This window comes from Crocuta crocuta, unplaced genomic scaffold (genome assembly GCF_008692635.1).
Source record: "Crocuta crocuta isolate KB4526 unplaced genomic scaffold, BGI_CrCroc_1.0 scaffold363, whole genome shotgun sequence".
In the NCBI taxonomy this organism is placed as follows: Eukaryota; Metazoa; Chordata; class Mammalia; order Carnivora; family Hyaenidae; genus Crocuta; species Crocuta crocuta.
The window spans coordinates 658,121-681,086 of NW_027531626.1; the positions used below are offsets into that span (position 1 = coordinate 658,121).

General features: G+C 35.3%; 1 protein-coding gene across 5 annotated transcripts in view; it reads left to right on the forward strand.

The window, feature by feature from the left end:
* The window catches only part of BIRC6 (baculoviral IAP repeat containing 6), a 222,709-nt gene that overhangs the window by 57,012 nt on the left and 142,731 nt on the right, over positions 1–22,966 (forward strand). For 4 of the 5 annotated variants that reach the window (XR_013337241.1, XM_077772791.1, XM_077772792.1 and 1 more), the window contains exons 11-23: positions 2,012–2,161; positions 4,003–4,228; positions 6,208–6,368; positions 7,403–7,534; positions 8,028–8,159; positions 10,424–10,602; positions 11,593–11,726; positions 12,498–12,659; positions 12,756–12,887; positions 13,995–14,092; positions 15,465–15,612; positions 16,461–16,594; positions 20,198–20,332. Coding sequence is in view for 4 of the 5 variants with exons in the window: in XM_077772791.1 (XP_077628917.1) it covers positions 2,012–2,161; positions 4,003–4,228; positions 6,208–6,368; positions 7,403–7,534; positions 8,028–8,159; positions 10,424–10,602; positions 11,593–11,726; positions 12,498–12,659; positions 12,756–12,887; positions 13,995–14,092; positions 15,465–15,612; positions 16,461–16,594; positions 20,198–20,332 (1,923 nt within the window). In the remaining variant the exon portion in view is untranslated. The remainder of the gene's footprint in view (positions 1–2,011; positions 2,162–4,002; positions 4,229–6,207; positions 6,369–7,402; positions 7,535–8,027; positions 8,160–10,423; positions 10,603–11,592; positions 11,727–12,497; positions 12,660–12,755; positions 12,888–13,994; positions 14,093–15,464; positions 15,613–16,460; positions 16,595–20,197; positions 20,333–22,966) is intronic. The other variant, XM_077772793.1, reaches the window with a different exon arrangement.

Sequence of the window (22,966 nt, forward strand, 5' to 3'; positions counted from 1 at the left end):
TTATTTTCCGCACTTGTTTCTGGTAAGTCTGCTATTCATTTTGCATCATAGTTATTCCATCTGATGAGTCATTTTTAACTTGTTGCATTTAAGGTTTTCTCATTGACTCACTTTGAGTAGTTTGACTGTCACGTACGTATCTGTGAATCTCTTTGTATTTCTCCTACTTGAGGGTCATTGAATTGACTGGGTTTGCAGTGTAATGTTTTTCTTCAAATTTGGGGGAGTTTTTGTCCATTATTTCATCAGTTTTTTCCCCTTGTTTGGTTTTCTTTTTCTGGAATTCCCATTACGTGTATGCTTTTATATTTGATCTGTCCTGTAGGTATCTGAGATGAGTTTCATTTTTAAAAATCTTTTTCTTTTATTCAGATTGGCTAATTAGTTATACTCAGTTTTTATTTTACTGATTCTTTCTGACATCTCAAATCTGCTTTGAGCCTCTCTGGTGAACTTTTCATTTTAGGTATTTTATGTTTCCACTCCAGAATTTCCCTTTTGTTCTTTAAAGTAATTTTGTTGTTGTTGTTGAGATTCTTCACTTGTTGAGTCATTTCCACCATTTGTTCCTCTAATTCTCCATACCTGATTTCCTGTTATTCTATAAAAACATTTACAGTAGCTTCTCTGAAGTCCTTGTCTGCCAAGTCTATATCTTGGGAACTCAGGGATATTTCTCAATGATTTTGTTTCTCTCAGGCATGGGTCACTCTTTATTGACCTGTATTGTAATTCCTAATTTAATATTGAACATTTTAAATAATCTTGTAGAATTCTGCATTCTGATCCACCCCTTTGGAGGTTGCTTTCTTTGGTAACCCACCAGGACTATATAGTGAAATTCATTTCTTTTCAGTTGTGCAGTCACTGATGTCGCTCCTCATTCCCCCCCGCCCCCAGTTTTAATTTTCATTTGTTGCCTCTGCATCCACGTAGCTTAGTATTTAGCCAAAGATTTTTATTAAGTGATTGTGCCTAAGTAATTTCACCAGTAAGGCTGCATTCAGGTATGCTTTGTCTTTTGTTTTCTTTATTTTTATTTTCTCTTGTGCTCTCTCACATGTCTTCCTACATATGTGTGGGGCTTAGTTGATTGGGACAATGTGGATGGCTTGGGCCCGGTCTAGTTTTGCTACACATGTGTACATCCTCTGATCATTGTGGAGTATGTGGAGATTTTACTAAGCCCCCTATGGTTTTTTCACTCACTAAAACTTCATATTAAGTGCTTTACTTGTTTCAAACAACTCTACTCCTAACTTCAGGTAGCAGAGTTGATGCACCTCATTTTTGTTGCAACTGAGCCCTTTAAGTCCAAATCCACTGAGCCCGGTCTGGCAGCCCTTCTGCTGGTTTTCATGGCTTGCTCCACCCCTCAACCCCAGCCAACCCTGGTTGAATGACCTCTTCCTGAAAAGGAAGATGACGTATCATCCTCTTTATTCTGTTCTGTCATGGTGGAAGTGAATCTCCAAATACTTTTGTTAGAATATCCTTTTATCCATTGATTTTTGTCTTAAATATTTGCTAAGTTTACTTTCAGTTTATGTGAGAGATACAAAAAATAGCAATTGAATTTCATTTCATTATGAATACTTCAAAAAATTAAGACTTTTTGTTCATTTTGGTTACTGCTGAGATACATAGCTAGTGCATCAGTTTCCTCTTCTGTAAAGTGGCCACAGTAATAGTCCTTACCTCAAGGGTTTTTGTGAAGACTAAATGAATTTTTAAGCATTTAAAGTAGTGTCTTACGTATAGTTAGTACTAGGTAAATAACTGTTTTCATGTATATTTATGTGTTTGCCGTTTTCTTTATTAATTTTCATTTTGCAGTGCCTTGTGAATTTAATTTTTAAATTCTGGGAGATGTGGCACTTTGGCAGCCCCCTTTTCGGCCTGTTGAGTAATATTAAAATAAATTGAGTTTCTTACCTACGTAGTATGCACTTGTATGTTTATTTACCCATATTCTGTGTGCCTCTGTTGATAAAATTTTACTACACTGTAGGTGGTGAGCTTCATTTTCTCCAAATTGGAGGAGCTTGTGATGATATTGATGAAGCTGATATACTAGTAGATGGAGCTCTTTCTAAAGGAATAGAACCGTCTTCAGAAGGTTCCAAACCTTTATCAAATCCTTCAAGTCCTGGGATTTCAGGTATGATACTAAGGTTTTAAATGACTCTTTAAACACAAATTCTTCTGATGTTCAAAGGTTTCTGAATCTTTCTTAAATAATCTTAAGTATTTTTTCAGTTTTTACAGTCAACTGTTGGTTACTTTGTTGAGGGACTTCATTTCCTTGTTGCTGTTCTTTTACTAGGCTTGTTTTTGTTTATCATATATCATTTTTTCAGTAGTTAGAAATTGTCGTAGACATTAAAATAAAAAAATGTTTTTTCACTTAATGGTAGGTTGGCCAATATTGGCGATGTCATCTAAGAGGTAAAAACACAATTTTGGCCAGTAAGGAGCTTTTGGTCTAGTTAGGGAGAGAAGTAGCATAAAATAGAGTAGTTCATTAAGTAAGTATAAAATCAATGGAGTGGCTAATATTACTAATATCATTACTGGAATTGAAAAGCTGAAAAAATACTTTCTTCCTGGGACATGATACTCAGATTTTTATTGCCCCATGTGCACCATTACACAGGTTTGTTTTTGTTTGTTGTTGGTGTCTTTTCTCCTGTTTATGTTCCTCACTACTGCCCTCCAGAACTATTTTTTGAGAAGTAATGTTAACATGTTACTGCTGTTGAAATTCTAATTTGCTTTGTGGACTTTTATGAAATAACTCTATAGTCTTCTTCTTGGTGTTTACTTATAGTAAACTTTTCATGATTTCTTAAGTGTATAATTCCATTTCATGCTGTTTACATGTTACACTAAGCTCTTCTTTGTGCTTCCACAGTGCTGTTAGTGTTTTACCCTTAGCCCTTAACACATTTTATTCCCTAAGCTTTTGATTTGTAAGTATTTATTTGCCATCACTATATTATTGACTTTTTAAAATTACTTTTTTATGAAGTATAAAAGGGCAGATATTATATACTTATTGACGTTTAGCATTTTGTTTTGTAAATTACAAAGTCTAAAAGTTATTTACTGATTTGATACAGATTTGGCCTGCCTTTCAGCACTACTTTCATTGCCTTTGTTAACTTAGGGCTGGTTAGAGCTCAGTCAGGACTCTTCTTTTTCTTTTTCCTTTTCTTTTTCCTTTTCTTTTTCCTTTTCTTTTTCTTTTTCTTTTTCTTTTTCTTTTTCTTTTTCTTTCTCTTTCTCTTTCTCTTTCTCTTTCTCTTTCTCTTTCTCTTTCTCTTTCTCTTTTTATAATACACGATCCAGGAGAAGGTCAGAGGGGTAAGCAAAAGTGAGAGAGAGAGAGAGAGAGAGAGAATATCTTAAGCAGGTTCTGTGTTCAGGATGGAGCACAACTCGGGGCTTGATCGCACGACCCTGGGATTGTGACTTGAGCTGATACCAAGAGTTGGATGTTCAACCAGCTGAGCCACCCAGGCACCCCAGTCAGGTCTCTTCTAACAGGTTGAGTTTGGGCTTCTCCAACAAGGAGTAGCCTGTCTGTAATCTAAAATACTCAAGGTGGATTTTTATTATGGCCATTAAGAAGTCACTGCTAGTTACTTTATTTGCATATAGATCTCTGAGCTCCCATTAATAACTCTGAAGAGGGGTGCCTGGGTGGCTCACTTGGTTAAGCATCTGACTCCTTGTTTCAGCTCAAGTCCTGATCTCACGGTTTCATGAGTTTGAGCCCCATGGTTCTCCGCTGGCAGTGAAGAGCCTGCTTGGGAATCCACCCCCCCGCCCCCATCTCTCTTCCCCTCCTTATGGAGCTTCTCTGTTTCTCTCTCTCTCTCAAAACAAAAAATAACTCTCAGGATATTTCATAAGTGTTGTAATTGACTAGATAAAAAACACGGATCAAAACTACTTTTTTTAAAACCTGTTTCAAATTCAATATTTATTGTTGTTAAGGAGTTGATTTATTGGTGGACCAGCCATTCACCCTTGACATCCTGACATCTCTAGTGGAGCTAACCCGCTTTGAGACTTTGACTCCACGGTTTTCAGCGACTGTTCCTCCATGCTGGGTGGAGGTTCAGCAAGAACAACAGCAAAGGAGGCATCCTCAGCATTTACACCAGCAACACCATGGAGATGCTGCTCAACATACTAGAACTTGGAAACTACAGTCTGACAGGTAAAACATTGTTTCAGGGTATTTAATTTTAAGTCCACATTATGTTTTTGTTTAGATGCAACATAAAATTCTTAGATATATTGTTTCTATTGAAGTTTGTGTATTAATAACTGTTCTTTTCATTTGTCACCTTAACTGGAAATTTCTATATTCTTAGTTGAGAGTAATCCACCATTGTAATTAGTTCGGTCACTCAGTTCACAAGTTTATTTAACAGATATTCAAATGCTTGTTTTGTGCAGGCACTGCTGTAGACACTAGTAATATAGTTGTCATGGAATTTCTGTCCTAGTGGGGATGGAAAGACAGTAAGCAGATGTCTGCTATACCACGTAGTCATAAAAGCTATGAAATACAATAAAATAGTATGGTGACAGAGTGGTTATTGGATACGTACATAGGTGCAAGAGTGAGAGAAAGAGAGAAAAGGTGTATAGAAAGGCCTCCATGGAGACATAATTCTGAGGTAATAGCAAGTAAAAAGGCCATGAGGAATGTGTTTTGTGAATTCTAGCAAGAGCAAGAAAACCACTGTTGTTGGAGTGCAGGGAAAGTAGGGGAGATTGGGAGGAGGCTGGGTCAAAAGAGGTAGCTGGTCACCAGATCATAAGTATCTTTATCAGTCACAGTGAGATTTTTATGATGTGTAAAACTAAGCAGATTTTAGAGGGTTTTGGATACAGAAATGATACAATTTTTATATTAGAAGGATACAGTAAGGCTACTGTGATAACAGATTATGAGTGGTTGTGTGTGTTAGAGGGCAATGGTAGAAGGAAGAGTTCTAGATTGGGTGCTGTTGCAGTGATCCATGTGAAATGTTGATGGTAGTTTCCATCATGGTGATAATTGTTGGAGGTAGTGAAAAGAGTGGTCAGATTCTGGATATAACTTGGAGTAGAAGGAAAACTATATGCTGATATATTGAACATCTGTTGTGAGAGAGGAGTCAGGGAGAGTCTGATTGAGGTTGTGGATTGAGCTGATTGAAAAATAGAATTTCTTTTTACTGAGATTGGAGTGGACAGTCAAGTTTGACTTATGGTAAATTAGAGATACCTGGTAGACATTCGAATGAGTCTGGAATTTAGTGGAGGAGTGTGGTTTGGAGATTTTTATATTTTAGCATATATATTGAATTTAAAATTGGAATAGAGATGTATAAGAAATGCAAGAAGTCCTTGTTTTTATTTATTTACTTATTTAATCTTTATTTTTGAGAGAGAGAGAGACAGACAGACCAACAGATAGACAGTCCGTGCTAGTAGGGGAGGAACAGAGGGAGACAGAGACACATTATCCGAAACAGGATCCAGGCTCTGAGCAGTCAGCACAGAGTTGGACGTGGGGCTCAAACTCATAAACTGAGATCATGACCTGAGGCAAAGTTGGATGCTCAACCGACTGAGCCACCCAGGCGCCCCTGTTTTATTTATTTTTTAGTTTTTAAAAGTTTATTTACTTTGAAAGAGAGATGTGGGGGAGGGGCAGAGAAAGAGAATCCCAAGAGGTCTCTGAGCTATCAGCACAGAGCGTGATATGGGGTTCAATCCCACAGACCGAGATCATGACCTGAGCCAAGGGCAAGTGTCAGACACTTAACCGACTGAGCCTCCCACACACCCCAAGAAGTTCTTGTTTTAAAATGCAGATTCCTGACACCCACTGATAGATTTAGGGTAGGGCCCAGGAACCTGCAGACAGCTCTGATGCATAATACTCCACAGTGTAAGAAACAGGGCTTATTTTAATACTCACTTCACAGGATAGGTGTCCATTTCTAAGGTAAGATCAGTTACTGCCCTAAGATTAATAACCTCTCTTTTGGGAGCTGCTTGTCTTCTCTCTTGATCCAGTTGAGAAGCACTGAGTGTTTTTGGAGGCTGCAAATCAAAGAATACGAAAAGTGTTAATGATAATGTGGCCTTGGCCAAGGAAAGATTTTTGCTCTATTTAGCATTTTCCCCCTTACTTGACAGCAACAGCTGGGATGAACATGTATTTGAACTGGTTCTACCTAAAGCCTGTATGGTTGGACATGTGGACTTCAAATTTGTTTTGAACTCAAACATCACCAATATTCCACAGATACAAGTGACACTGCTGAAAAATAAAGCTCCGGGCTTAGGGAAAGTCAATGGTAAGAATGAATCAGAATTTATATTTGATGGTTTTGCAGTTGATTTCTTTAAAACAACTGGTTTTCAACGTGACTGTGTAGGTTTCACACCCCTACCCCTGTACGTGTTTTCCATTCTGCTCTTGGTCATTTTATTTAGAAAGGTTAATTCTAGAACATTTTAGAGGATTTTGGTAGTTTAGTATTGTATAGAAATGCATAAACTGGAATAATGTAAATATGCTATTTGGGAAATTCACTTAGTTCCTTTCTAAATTAGTTTCATTTTCATCACTACTGGACTTAGACATTTTTCTTCCTACATGGAGACCCGTTTGAGAAAATAATTTTGTTAATGGAAGTCACATACTCTTCAGATTATTGGTGAAACCCAGCCTTTCACGTAATGCCAGAAAAAAACCCAACTTAGCTTTTTTTACAAATTCAGAATTAGGTATATTGAGTTCGTTAAATAGATTGTACACATTTAGCATGTTGGGAACTAGATATTACTCTGGTGTTTACTCCTTAATAGGTTAATTTAAAAGGCTGGGAATACTTTCATGTTATCATATCACATGGCTTCTTTACACCAGCGAGCAGAAACAAACACGAAGAATTTCTTATTTTCAAAAATACATATGTATGTGTTTGTGTATATGTTTGTATATGTGTGTGCGCGCGCATGCGTGCACGTGTGTGTGTGTGTGTGTGGTGCATTCTTTTGAATCATCATATTCTAACTTAATTGGGTCTAGGACTTAGGCACTGGTATTTTTAAAACTTTGCAGGTGTTTGTACTCTGCAGCCTAGGGTACAAACTTTTAGTTTAGTTGCCAGCAGATTATTTCTCAGGTGAATATTGAATTCCATTAAAAGAGAGAAGAGTATATGAAACCGTGGAATCTAATTTTTTTCTTCTCCTAACAACCTATTTGTAGCATCTGTGATGAAAATCATAATAGTTCCCAATATAACAGAAAATTTTAGAATTTCAGGCATATAAATTATTGGTATTAAACAAAATTAAGTTTACTAATATTTTTATCCTCTAGAAACAGCAGTAGATAGGCAGATCACCTTTCCTTTGTCTCCAGCTCTTAACATTGAAGTGGAACAAAATGGGAAACCGTCCCTGGTTGATTTGAATGAAGAAATGCAGCACATGGATGTAGAGGAATCACAGTGTGAGTGAAATTACAGAGCTGTTGTCCATGACAGTAAAAGGAATAGTGATCCAAAATGCATCATGTTGGGCAAAGATTTCCTTATGGCTTGCAAAAACCTGGTTTCACAAATACAATGAAAACATAACCTGTAATTCTGCTTTGGCAATACGCTTTAACTTTCAGCTCATCTTTGTGAACACAGCTGCGCCAATACTTACATTCTTGTTTTTTAATATCCTGAGATTTAAAATCATATCATGGTTTTATAATATTTTTGGGAAATCAAGGTGAATGTAAATAATATGGGAATGGAAAGCAACATATATCAGATATTTGAAAATATGTCCGATCTTCGATTATATTTCCTTAGCATGATAGTGAATTCTTATTTGAACACGTTCAAAATATGGTATATTGTATGGTGGTATGATAAATGGGATAGATATTTGCTTATTACATCTTTTTAAATTCCAGACTAATTTAAAAGAAAATAATATCTTTTTCTTTTTAGGTCTTAGATTGTGTCCATTTTTAGAAGATCACAAAGAAGACATTCTGTGTGGACCAGTATGGCTTGCTAGTGGCCTTGATCTGTCAGGGCATGCTGGGATGTTGACATTAACAAGCCCCAAACTTGTTAAAGGTGAAGTAAAATATTTTACTAACACAGGACAAATAATGCCACAAATGTAAAATAGATTTTTTTTTTAATTTTATTTTTATTTTTTTAAAGCTAATCCCACAAAAGGAAAATATAGTTTTGTTTGGGATTTGCATTAATAGTTCCACAGTTTTCTGGTAACTGAGGTCATTTCCTCTCTGAAGTGAGTGTATTTTTATGTGAAAGTTCTGATACTACTTTCTGTATTTGGGAGGTTTCAGTACTTTTTGAGAAAGCACAAAGGAAATGAATATGTGCAGACTTAGTATGACATAGGAGAGCTTTTTTGAGTAACCAGGTGACATGTTCTGACCTGGTTGCCTTACCCAACAACTTAGAGTTCTCTGTCTTCATTTGTTTATTTATATTTTTATTGTTCTAATATTTCCTCTTAAGAGGGTTTTATAGAAGAGTTTTGATAATATGGATGTAATTATTGAGTTTCTCACATAAGCACATTTTAATTAATGTATATTTAAAAATAATTTGGCTATTGCACAGATGATAGATATTGCAGCAGTAAGATGTTTACATTATGAGCTTTTATATCCCAGTAAATCAAAAAAGCCAACAAACAAAGCACCTACCTCAATTATTAAAGTAAATTTGGAGGTCAGGTGGGATTGGCGATCCTTCCTCAAACCGGAAAGTACCTGACAACCTAAATAACACCGATTTTCATTTGTGTACATTCTCTTCATAATAGTTGTCCACATTTACACATTTACCTTTAGATGCATAGTATGTATTGAGTACAAGTTTTAATGTGCTCTCTTGACTACAGCTCATTCGTTTATTAAATTTATGAGATCCTGTTGTGTGTTTTGCCATTCTGGGGTATAGCAGTGAGCAAGTCTAATCAAATCTCTTACATTGCTGAGAGTATAACTTATTTTGTTGAGTGAAAGTGTGAAACGTAAAGTTATATATGAATATAAAGGTGTTGACTTTGACAAAATGGAGGATGGAATTATAAGACATGGATTTCAGTAGACTCTATTTATTTATTTATTTATTTATTTATTTAAATGTTTACTTATTTTTGAGAGAGTGAGAGACAGAGCATGAGCAGGGGAGGGGCAGAGAGAGAGGGGGACACAAAATCTGAAGCAGGTTCCAGCCTGTGAGCTGACAGCACAAAGCTGGATGTGGGGCTTGAACGCACAGACCATGAGATCATGACCTGAGCTGAAGTCAGAGGCTCAACTGACTGAGCCACCCAGGCACCCCTCAATAGACTCAGTTTAAAAGTGTTAATTTTCCTAGAATTTACGGAGGATGATTTTTTTTCTTACTAAATTCCCCAGAAATCTTTGGCAATGGAGAAAATGGTTGCTAAATATTTAGAATAAAAGGACTATCTGGGTCAAGAAGTTCTGAAAAAGAAAACTGAGAGAGGGAGGGCCTTGTCAGATACTAGAGCATAGAGTAATAATACAGCAGTAAGAAGAATATGACAGTGTAATGTTAGCACAGTAGGCAGGTGGATCAGTGGAAAACAACCAAGGTACTTTTGTAATTACAGAAAGATTTAATACCTGTGAGATAACAATAAGCTGGTGGTTTACTGGTGAAAATAAAATCTACTGGGATGATAACAACCAGTATTTATTGAGTGCTCTCCTTGTGCCATGCACAATTGTGTTTTAGGGACCTTTGAGGTAGGTACTATTATTATTCCCATTTTACATTTGAAGGAACTGAACCACAGGAGGTTATCTGGCACACATGCCTAATTAATAGCAGAGCCATTATTTAGACCCAGGTAGTGATGCCAAAGCCGGTGTCTTTTCATCTTTCAAAGCACAGTAATGTACAGTGCTCAAGTCTATGTGCGTATGTCTGTGTGCATGTGTGTGTGAAAGGACTGGATGGATTCACAGAACGATACCATCATTATCTATCAGTGGTGCTCTCTGAAAGGTAGCTTCATTTGTTTTTCCCGTAGTTCACAAAATGTTATTAAAATGAATAGTTTCACTTGGGGAAAATATGCAAAATGTTTGTAACATTTAGTCGGGATTTTCTGTCTTCTGCTGTTGGTATAGCCCCTGTGCCATGTGTTCTTTTGCTTCCAACATGTGAAGATTATTCAGTGATTAGACTCAAACAGTAATTTGAAAAGTCCCATCAAGTATGTTTTTCTTTTTGTGGAATTGACTCTGTAACTTGCTCTATGAAGGTGAAAACCAGTTTGTTCTTTTGGTGACTCAGTTAGTTTTCCCATTCTTTGTTGGCCCCTCTAGGTATGGCAGGAGGAAAATACCGTTCCTTTTTAATCCATGTCAAGGCGGTGAATGAAAGAGGAACCGATGAGATCTGTAATGGTGGTATACGCCCAGTAGTAAGACTTCCGTCCTTAAAACACCAGAGTAACAAGGGTTATTCACTTGCTTCACTCTTGGCAAAAGTTGCAGCTGGCAAGGTATGAAGCTGTGCCATTTTGAACTATAGCAGTGTTGTTATAATCATAGGAGACAACATCTGACACACTCTTGCAGTAGTATGACCCTTTATTGATTTTTCAGTAGACACTTTGTTTATAATTTTTCTTTGCAGTGACTGACTTTAAAAATGTAACTAAGAAGAACATATTTTGAATTAACTTCAAGCAAATGTTTATCAAGTATACTCAGCAGAGAGTAATTGTTAGCAGATATTTCCCTTTATAATTATTTTAGACCATAATACTGATTTATTTAGGTTTTAGAGTTTGTTTCTATGTCCTCTACTGATAACTCATCACTTTATTTTTGGTAAACATTTGGGAGGATGCAGGAAGAGAAGTTGGGGAGTAATGTTACAGATAAATACTAATGTCAAGGTTGATTTTTTACAACTACCTGTGTACCATACAGTCTCTTCATAATTGTCTGATCTTGGATTTTCCTGAACTCTGGAGATTTTTGTTTCTCTATCATCATTATTCATTCATAAGCAACAATAGCAATATCAGTAACACCAATCATCTTATATTTGTATAGGTCTTCCAATTTTTCAAGGACTTCTGTGTACTTTATCTGATTTAATCCTCAAAATAACTCTGAGGTAGGCAGAGCAGGTGTTATTATTATCTCCATTTTTCATATTGAAAGTGAGTGAACCTTAGAGATTGGGGAGCTGTCATTTCATACCACTTATAAGTGCTGTGGCTGGGACTTGGACTCAGGACGTTGGCTTTCTAATCTTTAATTATTGGGTTATTGCCTTTAAGACAGTGACTTTGTTTTTCCCCATTATAAATACTGGGGGAAATTAGTCATTTACCGAATATGAGGCCTCGTATCATTTTTATTTGATATTTGTTTGGATAGTCATAATTCAGTTATTTTCCTTTGTTAAAAAACTTTAAATAGTAAATACTTTTTTAGTTTTGTTTGTTTGTTCATTGAGTTATTTGTTTTTGTATGTTTAGGAAAAGTCATCTAATGTAAAGAATGAAAATTCAAGCAGCGCCCGCAAATCTGAGAACCTCCGGGGCTGTGACTTACTGCAAGAGGTCTCAGTCACCATTCGAAGATTTAAGAAAACTTCAATTTCTAAGGAAAGGTAATCTCGTTTCCTTCGTCTGCTACTCTTTTGGTAATAAATGTACAAAGGAAGAATTCTAGTAAACATTAACACCATTTAAAATTAAAAAAACATTTTTTTAAATGTTTACTTATTTATGAGAGAGACAGAGTATGAGTTGAGGGTGGTGAGGTGTCAGAGAGAGAGGGAGTCACAGAATCTGAAGCAGGCTCCAGGGCTCTGAGCTGTCCTCATAGAGCCTGACACAGGTCTTGAACTCACTAACCTTGAGATTATGACCTACGCTGAAGTTGGACGCTTTAGCAACTGAACCACCCAGGCACCCCCACACATAAAATATTTTAAATCTTTTACTTGAAAATTTTTGTTTGCTCTCCATTTCACTTAAGTGTTTGTATTGTCAGTGAGGGTATGAATTATCTTTCTACTTCATTGGTTTATCCCAGATATCTATACAGTGCTTGGTATATACCAGGAGTATATTTGTAAATGAATAAGGAAAGACAAATATAATTTGAAGTTCTATTCACTCTCAGAATATAGTACATTTTTGTAAACTTCCTTTCTTTTAAAACTTTTTGCAAACCAACTATTGCTTATATGCTCTTTTGACCTTTTCATACCATAACCTTAAATTAAGAGATCAACATTCCATTGTTAAAATTTAATTTTCAAAAATACATTTTAATTGTGACATTCACGATTTCAAATGACCAAAGAGGTTGTGGTAGGTTTAGTCTTTACTGTTCTGTTTTGATTGTTAATGTGTTTATGTCTTCTGTTTTTTAGAGTACAACGATGTGCTATGTTACAGTTTTCAGAATTTCACGAGAAGCTTCTTAACACTCTTTGTAGAAAAGCAGATGATGGCCAAATCACAGAACATGCCCAGAGCCTTGTGTTGGATACTCTTTGTTGGTTAGCTGGAGTACATTCAAATGGACCTGGAAGGTTAATAATTAAGACTTTACTAATGACTAATGATGGCCATTTGGATATATGAGTAGAAGTTCAGGAGGAATCTAAATGTCTGCTATTATTTTGCAGCTCCAAAGAAGGAAATGAGAGCCTGCTTTCAAAAACACGAAAATGTCTTTCAGACATTGTGCGTGTATGCTTCTTTGAGGCGGGACGGAGCATCGCCCATAAGTGTGCCCGATTTCTAGCCTTATGCATTAGGTTGGTGTTGTTTTAGTTGAAAGTACACTTTGTAGGTGCACCTGCAGCTTGACAGGCGATGCTGTGTCTGAGTGTAATTTGATACTTGGCGTATGAATGTATAACAGGAGAATTTTCACAAGTTAAAAAAAATCTCGAAAGTTGATCAGGGTTACTCAGTCTTTTTTTTTTTTTTTAATATTTGTTTATTTTTGAGAGAGAGAGACAGTAAGAGCGAGCGAGCGAGAGAGTGCCTGTGCTTCAGACAGCCTTATGTGGGGCTTGAATTCATGAACTGGAAGATCATGACTTGAGGTGAAGTCAGATGCTTAATTGACAGAGCCATCTGGATACCCCGAGATTCTTTTTTTGTTTGTTTGTTTTTTTAAAAAGTTTATTTATTTTGAGAGAGAGAGAGAAACCATGAGCAGGGGAGGGATAGAGAGAGGTGGGGAGAGAGAGAATTCAAAGGTCAACATGGGTCCCAATGTGATGTTTGAACTCAGAACTGTGAGATCATGACCTGATCTGAAATCAGGAGTTGAATGCTAATCCGACTGAGTCACCCAGGTGCCCTGAGGATTATTGAGATTTTAAGAAAGAATTTTAGGAGAAGATGTCATCTTGCATAAGCCTTTTCATAAGTTAAGAAGTCTACTAGGCTTCTTTTCCTATTGGTAGCATTTTGGGAAATTTTGTAAGGGGAACCCTTCCTCCACTTTTATTTTTATCTTCCCTGATTGTCTTTTGATTTTTTTACCTGAGGTCTTATTCCCTGTTGCATGACAGTCTTACCAGGCTTATTTGTAATTGTGTAGACTTGTTTTCTAGACCTAGAGACTTAAACCATCTAGTAAATGTTTAAAAACTGATACTCAATAATGACTATGACTGCTTGTTAATCGTTTTTGGTAGAGAGAATGATTTAATGCAAAGGAAAACAGTTACAAAGACCCTTAGTATAATCCGTCCCTGTGTTCTTTCTGCATGTGTATGGGGCTTTAAGGCAGTTTTTTCTTGTAATCTGAATGAATACATTTTAATGTTTATTTTTATATACTATACCGTGTTTAGGATTGAATTTAGACATTGAGTGATATATTTAAGTTTTTTTTCTAATTTTTTCAGTAACGGCAAATGTGACCCGTGTCAACCAGGATTTGGATCTGTTCTGTTGAAGGCCTTACTTGATAATATGTCATTTTTACCTGCAGCAGCAACTGGTGGTATGTGAAATTAGTTTCATCACAAATAATAGTAGTCATAGGAAATATCTCACAATGTATTTGAGATTATTTAGTCAGCATTTTTTCCTCTGTTATTCCCCCCTTTTTCTTTAGCTTCTCTACAGGCTGACAGATTATGATAAGGTGGGCAGATACTCTGTTCAATAATATTGCTTGGAAAAAGTGGGAGAGTTAAGTAAATAGCAAGTCATCTTAATTCATACATTTTCTATACTTCATTCAAATCATTGAGTTGTTTGGTTATTTGCAGACCGTAGATCCAATACCTCAAATTGCTAAAATGCCAGTAGGTGCCAGAGAGATGACATAAGAAAATGGTCCATGCATATATTGTGTGTGATTGGTAGGGATTTGGGCAAACCAGAAAAGGGGCCATTAGGTTTTTTCAACACCTGAACACTATAGACATGCCATTCAAGAATGAATGTAGTTATCAAGTAACATTTTGCAAAACAGTCTCCTAAAATAGCACATATATAAATTGATAAAGATTTTAAAAGTATTTTCAATGTCTTTTGCCATTTTAGTTACTATAAAGAGCTATTAATTTGCCCTTCTAAACCTAATGTTATCTTTTTGTAGACAGTTTTTAGTCTTTTGTTTAATAATCAGCAAGTTGTCTGAATGAGATAAATATACTTCACAAGGATTTGATCTTTATGGTTTTATAGAAAAAATCCTCAGAGTTAGTTGATAAATGGTTGTATTATCATTATCTTAATTTGGATAAAGAATCTCTTTATATTTTCCTTGATCATATTTTGGGTAGAACAGTTAATTTTATGTTACATAGGGTAGGATGTTTTGGACTTGGTTGCTCACTTTAATAGGCTTTGCAGTTTAAAATCATTATTTGAGGATGGTCTTTGAGATAGGATGCTTAAAGTCTGGGGTGTACTTATATACCTCAAATTTTATAAAAGAGCCCTAAAATACATCATGATGATCATCTTTTGAACTGTGTTGGTCTGTGTCTAACTTGCAGTATAGCATAACTGTACTCTGTTCACTTGCTAGTAGCTCATTGTCATCCATTGTTTTTGAAAATTTTTGTATAAACCACACTATTCCAGAAAGGATAGTTTGGAAGATTTGACAGCTCTGTACTTTTCCAGCTATTCAAAAATGTCCCTCAGGGTCATCTCAAGTTAGTGAAAATCTGAATGACTATATTGACTTGATATACTTCTTTAAAAATGTGAGATTCCCTCTCATTGTCCTCTAAGAGTCCTCCAAAGAGTTAGTCGTTGAGAGTTGTTTTGTAAGGGGACTTACAAGAATGTAATATGACTTTCTCTTTGTTAGAGAAAAATGAGGAAAAGAAACATTGATTTGCTTTTATTGTTTTCAGGTTCCGTCTATTGGTATTTTGTCTTACTGAATTATGTTAAAGATGAAGATTTGGCTGGGTGCAGCACAGCTTGTGCGTCTTTGCTTACTGCTGTGTCCAAACAGTTACAGGACAGGCTAACGCCCATGGAAGCTTTACTGCAGACAAGGTATTTTAATATACTTAATGCCTAATAATGGTCTTTCAGGATATGACACCAGCTTTGCACACAAATGCTAAAATACATATTTGCCTGCAAAAATCGATTTAATTTATGCTTTTCCTTTTTTGGAACATTAGTCTTAGGTTTTCTTTTCCTCTGTTTTCTCTGAAATAATTCTTTTAACAATTTTGAAAGTCCTGAAGATGATTACACAGGGGATCCATTATATTAGAATACTTAAAAGTGGTATTTCTTGCTAATTGAAGAAGCATTTAAGATCATTTCTTTACTGTTCATACTTTGTGGTTGAAGTTAATAAATCATTTACTGGCCTTAACTAGTATTCTTCATCTGCTTGTTGATTTTTCTAAAAACTTCCAACATAATGAAATAAATAGCTAATGGTTAGATTTGAGTTCTTGCCTGATCTTCAGTATTTGAAGTATTATTTTATTTAACATGATGATTTTGTAATCTTTTTAGGGGAGAAATTTTGATTCTGATGAAATTTTACTCTAAGTCTTTGTACTTTCTGCTGATTCAGTGTAATTATTGATGGAGTTGAGGGAAGGGTGCCTGATAATCTCTTCCTTACCTCAGCCTGCAGATGAAGATTCAATCTTGGTTCATTAGCTACCGATTTATTGGAATCACATTTGTTGAGTCTCTGGCCCACATCTTCTAGAGTATAGCTTTCCAGGGAACACAACTGAGATTCATTGAGTGTAGTGGGTTAACCCTGTTTAGTGTATCCTTTCGCCCTGTGTCAAAGTGATTTCAAATCTAAGTAAATGGGTATTTAGTTAATTGGATGTCCAACAGGAAAATTGTTAGGACATTATTTTGTTTTTCAGATATGGATTATATAGCTCACCATTTGATCCAGTCCTCTTCGATTTGGAAATGAGCGGCTCTTCTTGTAAAAATGTGTACAATAGCAGCATTGGTGTCCAGTCAGATGAAATTGATTTATCTGATGTCCTTTCAGGTAGTAACTTCTCTTATTAAAGGAATTTCTGAATTTTGTATCTTCTGTTTAAGCTATCATTGACTTAATAGATGATAGTTACCACATTCTGTCTTTAAAAACTAAACTTCTTTAGAATTTCACCTTAACAAACATCTGAAATGGCCTTTCTTAACTCTCCCCTCAAAAAGATTACGGAAGTTATTTTTGCAAGGATTGTTTGTTTTTTTTGTGTTTCTTTGAATGTTAGTGTGACTTTAATCCTCATAAGAGACGATTTAAAATTTGATTATTTGTTGTAGCCTTTTCAGCTTTATTTGGTATGCTTTTTATGTCCACAAAATTAAAGAACAGTTTATTTCATGTCAACAAATAAAACTAATGTATATTTATTGTAATAAGTAAAGATGCAGAAAGAAAAATAATTTTGTGTATCTACTGGCATACTCAGATAAACTCTACAGTTTTACATGTATTCTTGTATTCTTTTCTGAAGAATTTGCTTTTAGGATTTAACATATAACACCGTGTAACCTTTTCAAGTGCTAGAATTTGGCGTTTATTTAGTTTTGTTAAATAAAGCAGTGACTATTTTTTTTTTTTTAATTTTCTTCCACCTGACCGAACTTACTATAAGTGTTGCTAATAAACCACAGTGTTAGAATTTTCGGTAAAAATATTAAGATAATTACCACATTAAATAGAAGTGAATTTGGGGGTTAATTAATTTCAGTTTCTTTTACTTTAAATGATAAATTGTGAAGAAAAGCAAATGAGAAAAATCAAATACAGAAATATAAATAGTACGTAAAGTGCCTTAATTCCAACCTTTCCACCATCTCAGATTACTTTTATTAACAGGATGTTTAGCTGTGTAGACTTGTTTGCTACACATGTTCATGAAGACTTTTAATGAAAGAGATCATACTTGTCTGTTAACTTTTAAAGGCTTATGTTTTAAAGGCATTTTAAAGGCTTATGTTGCTGTGGGTATATGTGTCTTCCTCTGTTTGATGACTTAGGCTCTATTTTATGCTGTTCTATCTCTATCCAAATGACACATTAATTTATGAATGGAACTCAGAGAAACAGCTGGAATTACATATATAGGTGCCTTTCTGTGTATGTTAGGATAGAATCAGATTCATGATGGAGAGAGTGTAAGGAGAAGACCATAAAGCTCAGGTCAGGCCAAGGAATTAAATACACTAGAGCAGCACACTCTGTAAAGAAGACCCAGAAGAGGAGACTTAGAAATCAGGACCTAAGTCTCCATATCAATGTCTCATTATTTATTCTTCAGTATCAGTCCTTGTGCAGTATTCCTTTTCTCAGTTAATGGCATCACTGACACAAGTTAGAAATCTGAATGTCATCCTTGATACTTCTTTCTCGGCCTCTACATTGAGGCTGTCAACAGATCCTGTCTCTTTTTACCCTGTCATATATTTAAAATCTATTCTCTTACCTCCCACAATCACGTGATTACAGGAAAGCCAGTCATCTTGAATATGGGCTACGATAATAGTGTCGTAACTGGTCTTTCTGCATTGTTCTTGTCTAACCCATCTCCTACCCACCTCCCTTCTGGTAACCATCAGCTTGTTCTCTATAGTTCAAAGTCTGTTTCTTGGTTTGCCTCTCTCTTTTATCCCCTATGATCATTTCCTTTGTTTCTTTCTTGAATTTTACCTATGAGTGAAATTATATGGTATTTGTCTTTCTCTAACTTATTTCACTTAAAGATAATACTCTCTAGCTCCATTCATGTTATTGCAAATAGCAAGATCTCATCCTTTTTTATGGCTGAGTAACATTCCTGTGTGTGTGTGCATATGTGTGTGTGTGTGTACATACACACCCCACATCTTCTTTCTTCATTCATCCATCGATGGACATTTAGGCTCTTTTCATAATTTGGCTATTGTAGATAATCTGCTGTAAACATCAGGGTGCATGTATTTCTTCAAATTAGTGTTTTTATATTCTTTGGGTAAATACTTAATATTGCAAATGTTGGGTTGTAGGGTAAGCACTTTCTTTTAAATTGTATGATTAGTTGTTTCATGCCTATTAACCTAGTAACACCAAATAATGTGTTTCATGAGATTGAGGCCTGTCCTTTTTTTATGCATTTCCCATGTCTTGAATTAAGTAAGTGCTCAGTAATTTTTTTTTTAAAATATGTGTCAGGTCCTATGGTATGCACCAGTGAAATGTTGGAGAACATGGTGGTGTCACTTTAGTCTTATATTTAATTTAGCTTTCAGATGTTACTAGTTTTTGTATCTTCCCATTCTTTCCATCTTTGGTTTCTATTTAATTTTATCTGTTCAGGAATTCTGTTTTTTTTTTCAAATTTATTTTAATGTTTTATTTATTTCTGAGAGAGACAGACAGACAGATAGTGTGAGCAGGGGAGGGTCAGAGAGAGAGGGAGACACAGAATGTGAAGCAGCCTCCAGGCTCTGAGCTAGCTGTCAGCACAGAGCCCGACGCAGGCCTCTAACCCATGAACCTTGAGATCATGACTTTAGCTGAAGTCAGACACTTCACCGACTGAGCCACCCAGGTGCTCCTCAGCAATTCTGTTTAAAGCAGTGCTAATTCCAGAAAATTTGGTCAGTTCCAAAAATAAATCGTTTCCTCCATAGCGTATACACTGTTAATTCTTCTGTGTTCTTCCGTCTGGCCTTCTTGCTGTGGTTTTACTGTTCATAGTTGTGATCATGTGAATTAATTTAATTTTTTTTTTCAACTACATATGCCAACTTAAACTACAGTTGATCTTTCAGCAACATGAATTTGAACTGCGTGGGTTCACTTAGGCAGAACTGTTTTCGATAAGTACAGTACAATTCTGTAATGTATCTTCACTTATGATTTTCTCATTAACATTTTCTTTCCTCTAGGTTACTTTAATGTAAGAATACAGTAATATATTACATATGACATGAAAAGTATATGTTAAACATCTCTTTATATTAACTGTAAGGGATCTGGTCAGAGTAGGCACTAAGTTGTCAAGTTTTGAGGGAGTCAGAAGTTACATGTGGATTTTTGACTCTGCACTGGGTTGGCACCCCAACTTCAACATTGTTCAAGGGTATTTCCATGATTATAAAGTAGTAGTCTTCATTCTAGAAAATTGGTAATATATATGAAATATAAAGATCTATTTATAGATAAATTTGTATAATATTTTGGAATGTTTAATGTATAATGTTTTGGAATGTTTCTTTACTTTATATTTAGTGTCATATTTGTACAGTTGATATCAAAGAAATACTTTATGCATACTTAACAGACTGTGGAATAGCTAATATTAGTAACTGTTTCATTATATTTTCTTCATATAAAATCTTAATCACTTGTTGCTGTTTTGTATTAACTGAATGGCCACTAAGTTGCTTTTATGTGACTTTGATTTTGCAGCAGGGAAACAGGATCTTCTGTTTTTGAGTTTTCTTAATATTGTGTCTGTCGTGGAAGCCCTGTATGACGTTTGTGTGTTTATGCATCTTTTCTAATTAAGATTGTAGTAGCAGGTATAATTTTCCATAGGACTGTTGCCATTTAAAAATTCACTTACGTATCATGAAACTTGTCTCTTTTCTGCAATAGGAAATGGAAAGGTCAGTAGTTGCACAGCTGCCGAAGGTAGTTTCACATCTCTCACCGGACTTCTAGAAGTTGAGCCCCTGCACTTTACTTGTGTGTCAACTAGTGATGGCACCAGAATAGAAAGGGATGATGCAAGTACGTTTACTGGTATATACCTTCTTTTATTATATACTCCTTTTATTGTACATTTTATGCTGACATAAATACAAAGTGATAATATAAGTAATTCAGTATCAGTTTATGTTATTTCTAAGTTCCTTTAGTGTCATGTTAATAGAAACTTATTAATAAGAGGGAAAAATCTTAAGTATTTTTCTGTTCGAAGTCAGTTCATAGCAGTTTTTTCCTACCTTCTAGAACACTATCTTAAGTCCTTTTGTTTTTAGGTATGTGTATTTTTAGATGCCTTTTAATTTGGAAAATATCAGACATAACAAAAGTAAAGGGAAAGGTACAATTGATGCATTTCCTTTGCTTAGCCTCAATACTCCCAACTACTGGCTACTCTTAACATGTAGTTTTGGTGTTGTAATGCTATGTTTTGCATTTAAAGTTGACAGTGTATTTGGTAATATCTTTGAGAAGGTTGAGAAGAGTGAAGAGGGAATACTATTTTTCCAGCTAGTTTAAAGCATCTTCAGACATATGAACCAATATTTCAGTGTGTTGAATATGCGGTATTATTGGTGTTTTTAATGAGTAGTCAGTGGGAACTCTTTTTAATAAGCCTTCTTTCTGTGCTTTTTTCCTCATTTTGTAAGATAAGTATTTATAATTCAGTGTTGGCACACATGATTGAAATTTTAATTAAAAATATTAGCTAGGGTTTTATCTTTATATTACGGTCACAGAAGAGTTGGAATATTGTCTTGAATGAATTCTGTTGGTGGTTTTATGTTTGTGGGTTTCTTTTTGTTTTCTTCAATAGATTAACAGAAAGGAAAAACAGTTTGAGAAGTCACAAAACTTTTCAAGAAGGTTTTTTAAAAGAAAAGTTATCAGGGCACCTGGTCAAGAATTTCTGACTTGGGCTAGGGTCATGATCCCAGAATTATGGGCTTAAGCCCTGCATTGCACTCAGCACTGAGCCTGGAACCTACCTGGAGTTCACTCTCTTTCTCCCTCTGCCCCTCTTTCCAGCTCCCCCCCCCCCCCCCAAAAAAAAANTGTGGAAGTAACCACTAAGTGAAATTTTTGGGTTACCTAATTTACATGAGAGTTTTCAATTAAAATCTTACATAGGGATGCTAGAATGATCAATTTTATTTGTGTTTGCTTTCTTGGATTGTTGTAATCATTTTGTAGAGACATCCATTTAAATTGGAATAGAAAAATGCTGTGACAAGAAATTGAACTTTCAGAGAACTCTTTTATTATAAATCAGACTCTTTTGGAACTGTCATGAAATTAAGTATCTAAAATACATGTGTTTGAGTAAGTAATGCTTTCAGAAGGTATAAAATTTTGTAACAGATGGCAGATTAGGTTTGAAAAAGAGAAGTATTCCTCATACACCCTGTCATCTCCTACAAAGCAAGCAATGGAGCCACTTTCTTGTATTTCCAAAGACAGTGTGCAGTCATATTTGTACTTCACCCACACTGAAACCATGACCGGTAAAGGGGTTATTTATTAAATGTTAGGGCAGAGTCTTTTTTTTTTTTTTTTAAGTGTATTTATTAATTTTGAGAGAGAGAGGGAGAAGGAGAATCTCAAACAGGCTCCACTCTGTTAGCACAGACCCCAACTCAAGACTCAAGCCCACAAACTGTGAGATCATAACCTGAGCTGAGATCTTCAGATGCTTAACTGACTGAGCCACCCAGGTGCAAGGCAAAGTCCTGACTGTGATTGTAAGGTGCTAAAAGGTGATTGTAGTCTCTCAACTTCCTGTTTACTTTTCTTTTTTTGAAAAATGTTAGCTGTGAAGTATAGTTCCATTATGAAAAAGTGCAGAAAACAATTGTATAACCCAGAAATTTATGACAAAAACTATCCATGTGACCACCAAATCAAGAAATAATTTTCAGGGGTGTCTGGGTGGCTCAGTCATTTAAGTATCCGACTTTAGCTCAGGTCATGATCTCACGGTCTATGAGTTCGAGCCCTGTATCAGGTTCTGTGCCGACAGCTCAGAGCTGGAACCTGTTTCAGATTCTGTGTGTGTGTGTCTCTCTCTCTCCCTGCCCTTCTGCCGCTCACACTCTGTCTCTCTCAAAAATAAAATAAAAACATACAAAAAATTAAAAAAGAATTTTTTTCCAACACTTTGGAAAGTGTCTTCATGGTCTGCTTCCACTTATTTCTCCCTCACTTTCTAAAAGGGAAACATTGTCCTAACTTTTAGAGTAATCTTCTCTTGGTTTTCATTTCATTATACAAGCACTTACATATTTCTGAATGCTGATTGAATAGGGTCTATATTTATAATATAAAATTATATTTATGTGTTTTTTGGTCTACCTTCTGTTCAGTGTTATGATTGTTCAGTGCATGAAGATACTTGGTTGTTTTTCATTGCTCCTTAAAATTCTGTTGTCTAGATAAAAAAAATTGTGTGTCTAATGTTTGATTAGTATACTATTGATTGATATTTGGGTTGTTTGTGGTACTTTTAGTACTACTGGATATATTATTTTCTTCGATATGAATGTAGTAGTTGATTTGTTGCTTCATGGGTTTTGCATATATTCAACTTTAGTAAGCAACATTAAAGAAATGCACTTCTTAATCTTCAAATACATGAGGATTTTCTAGTTGTCTTATTAT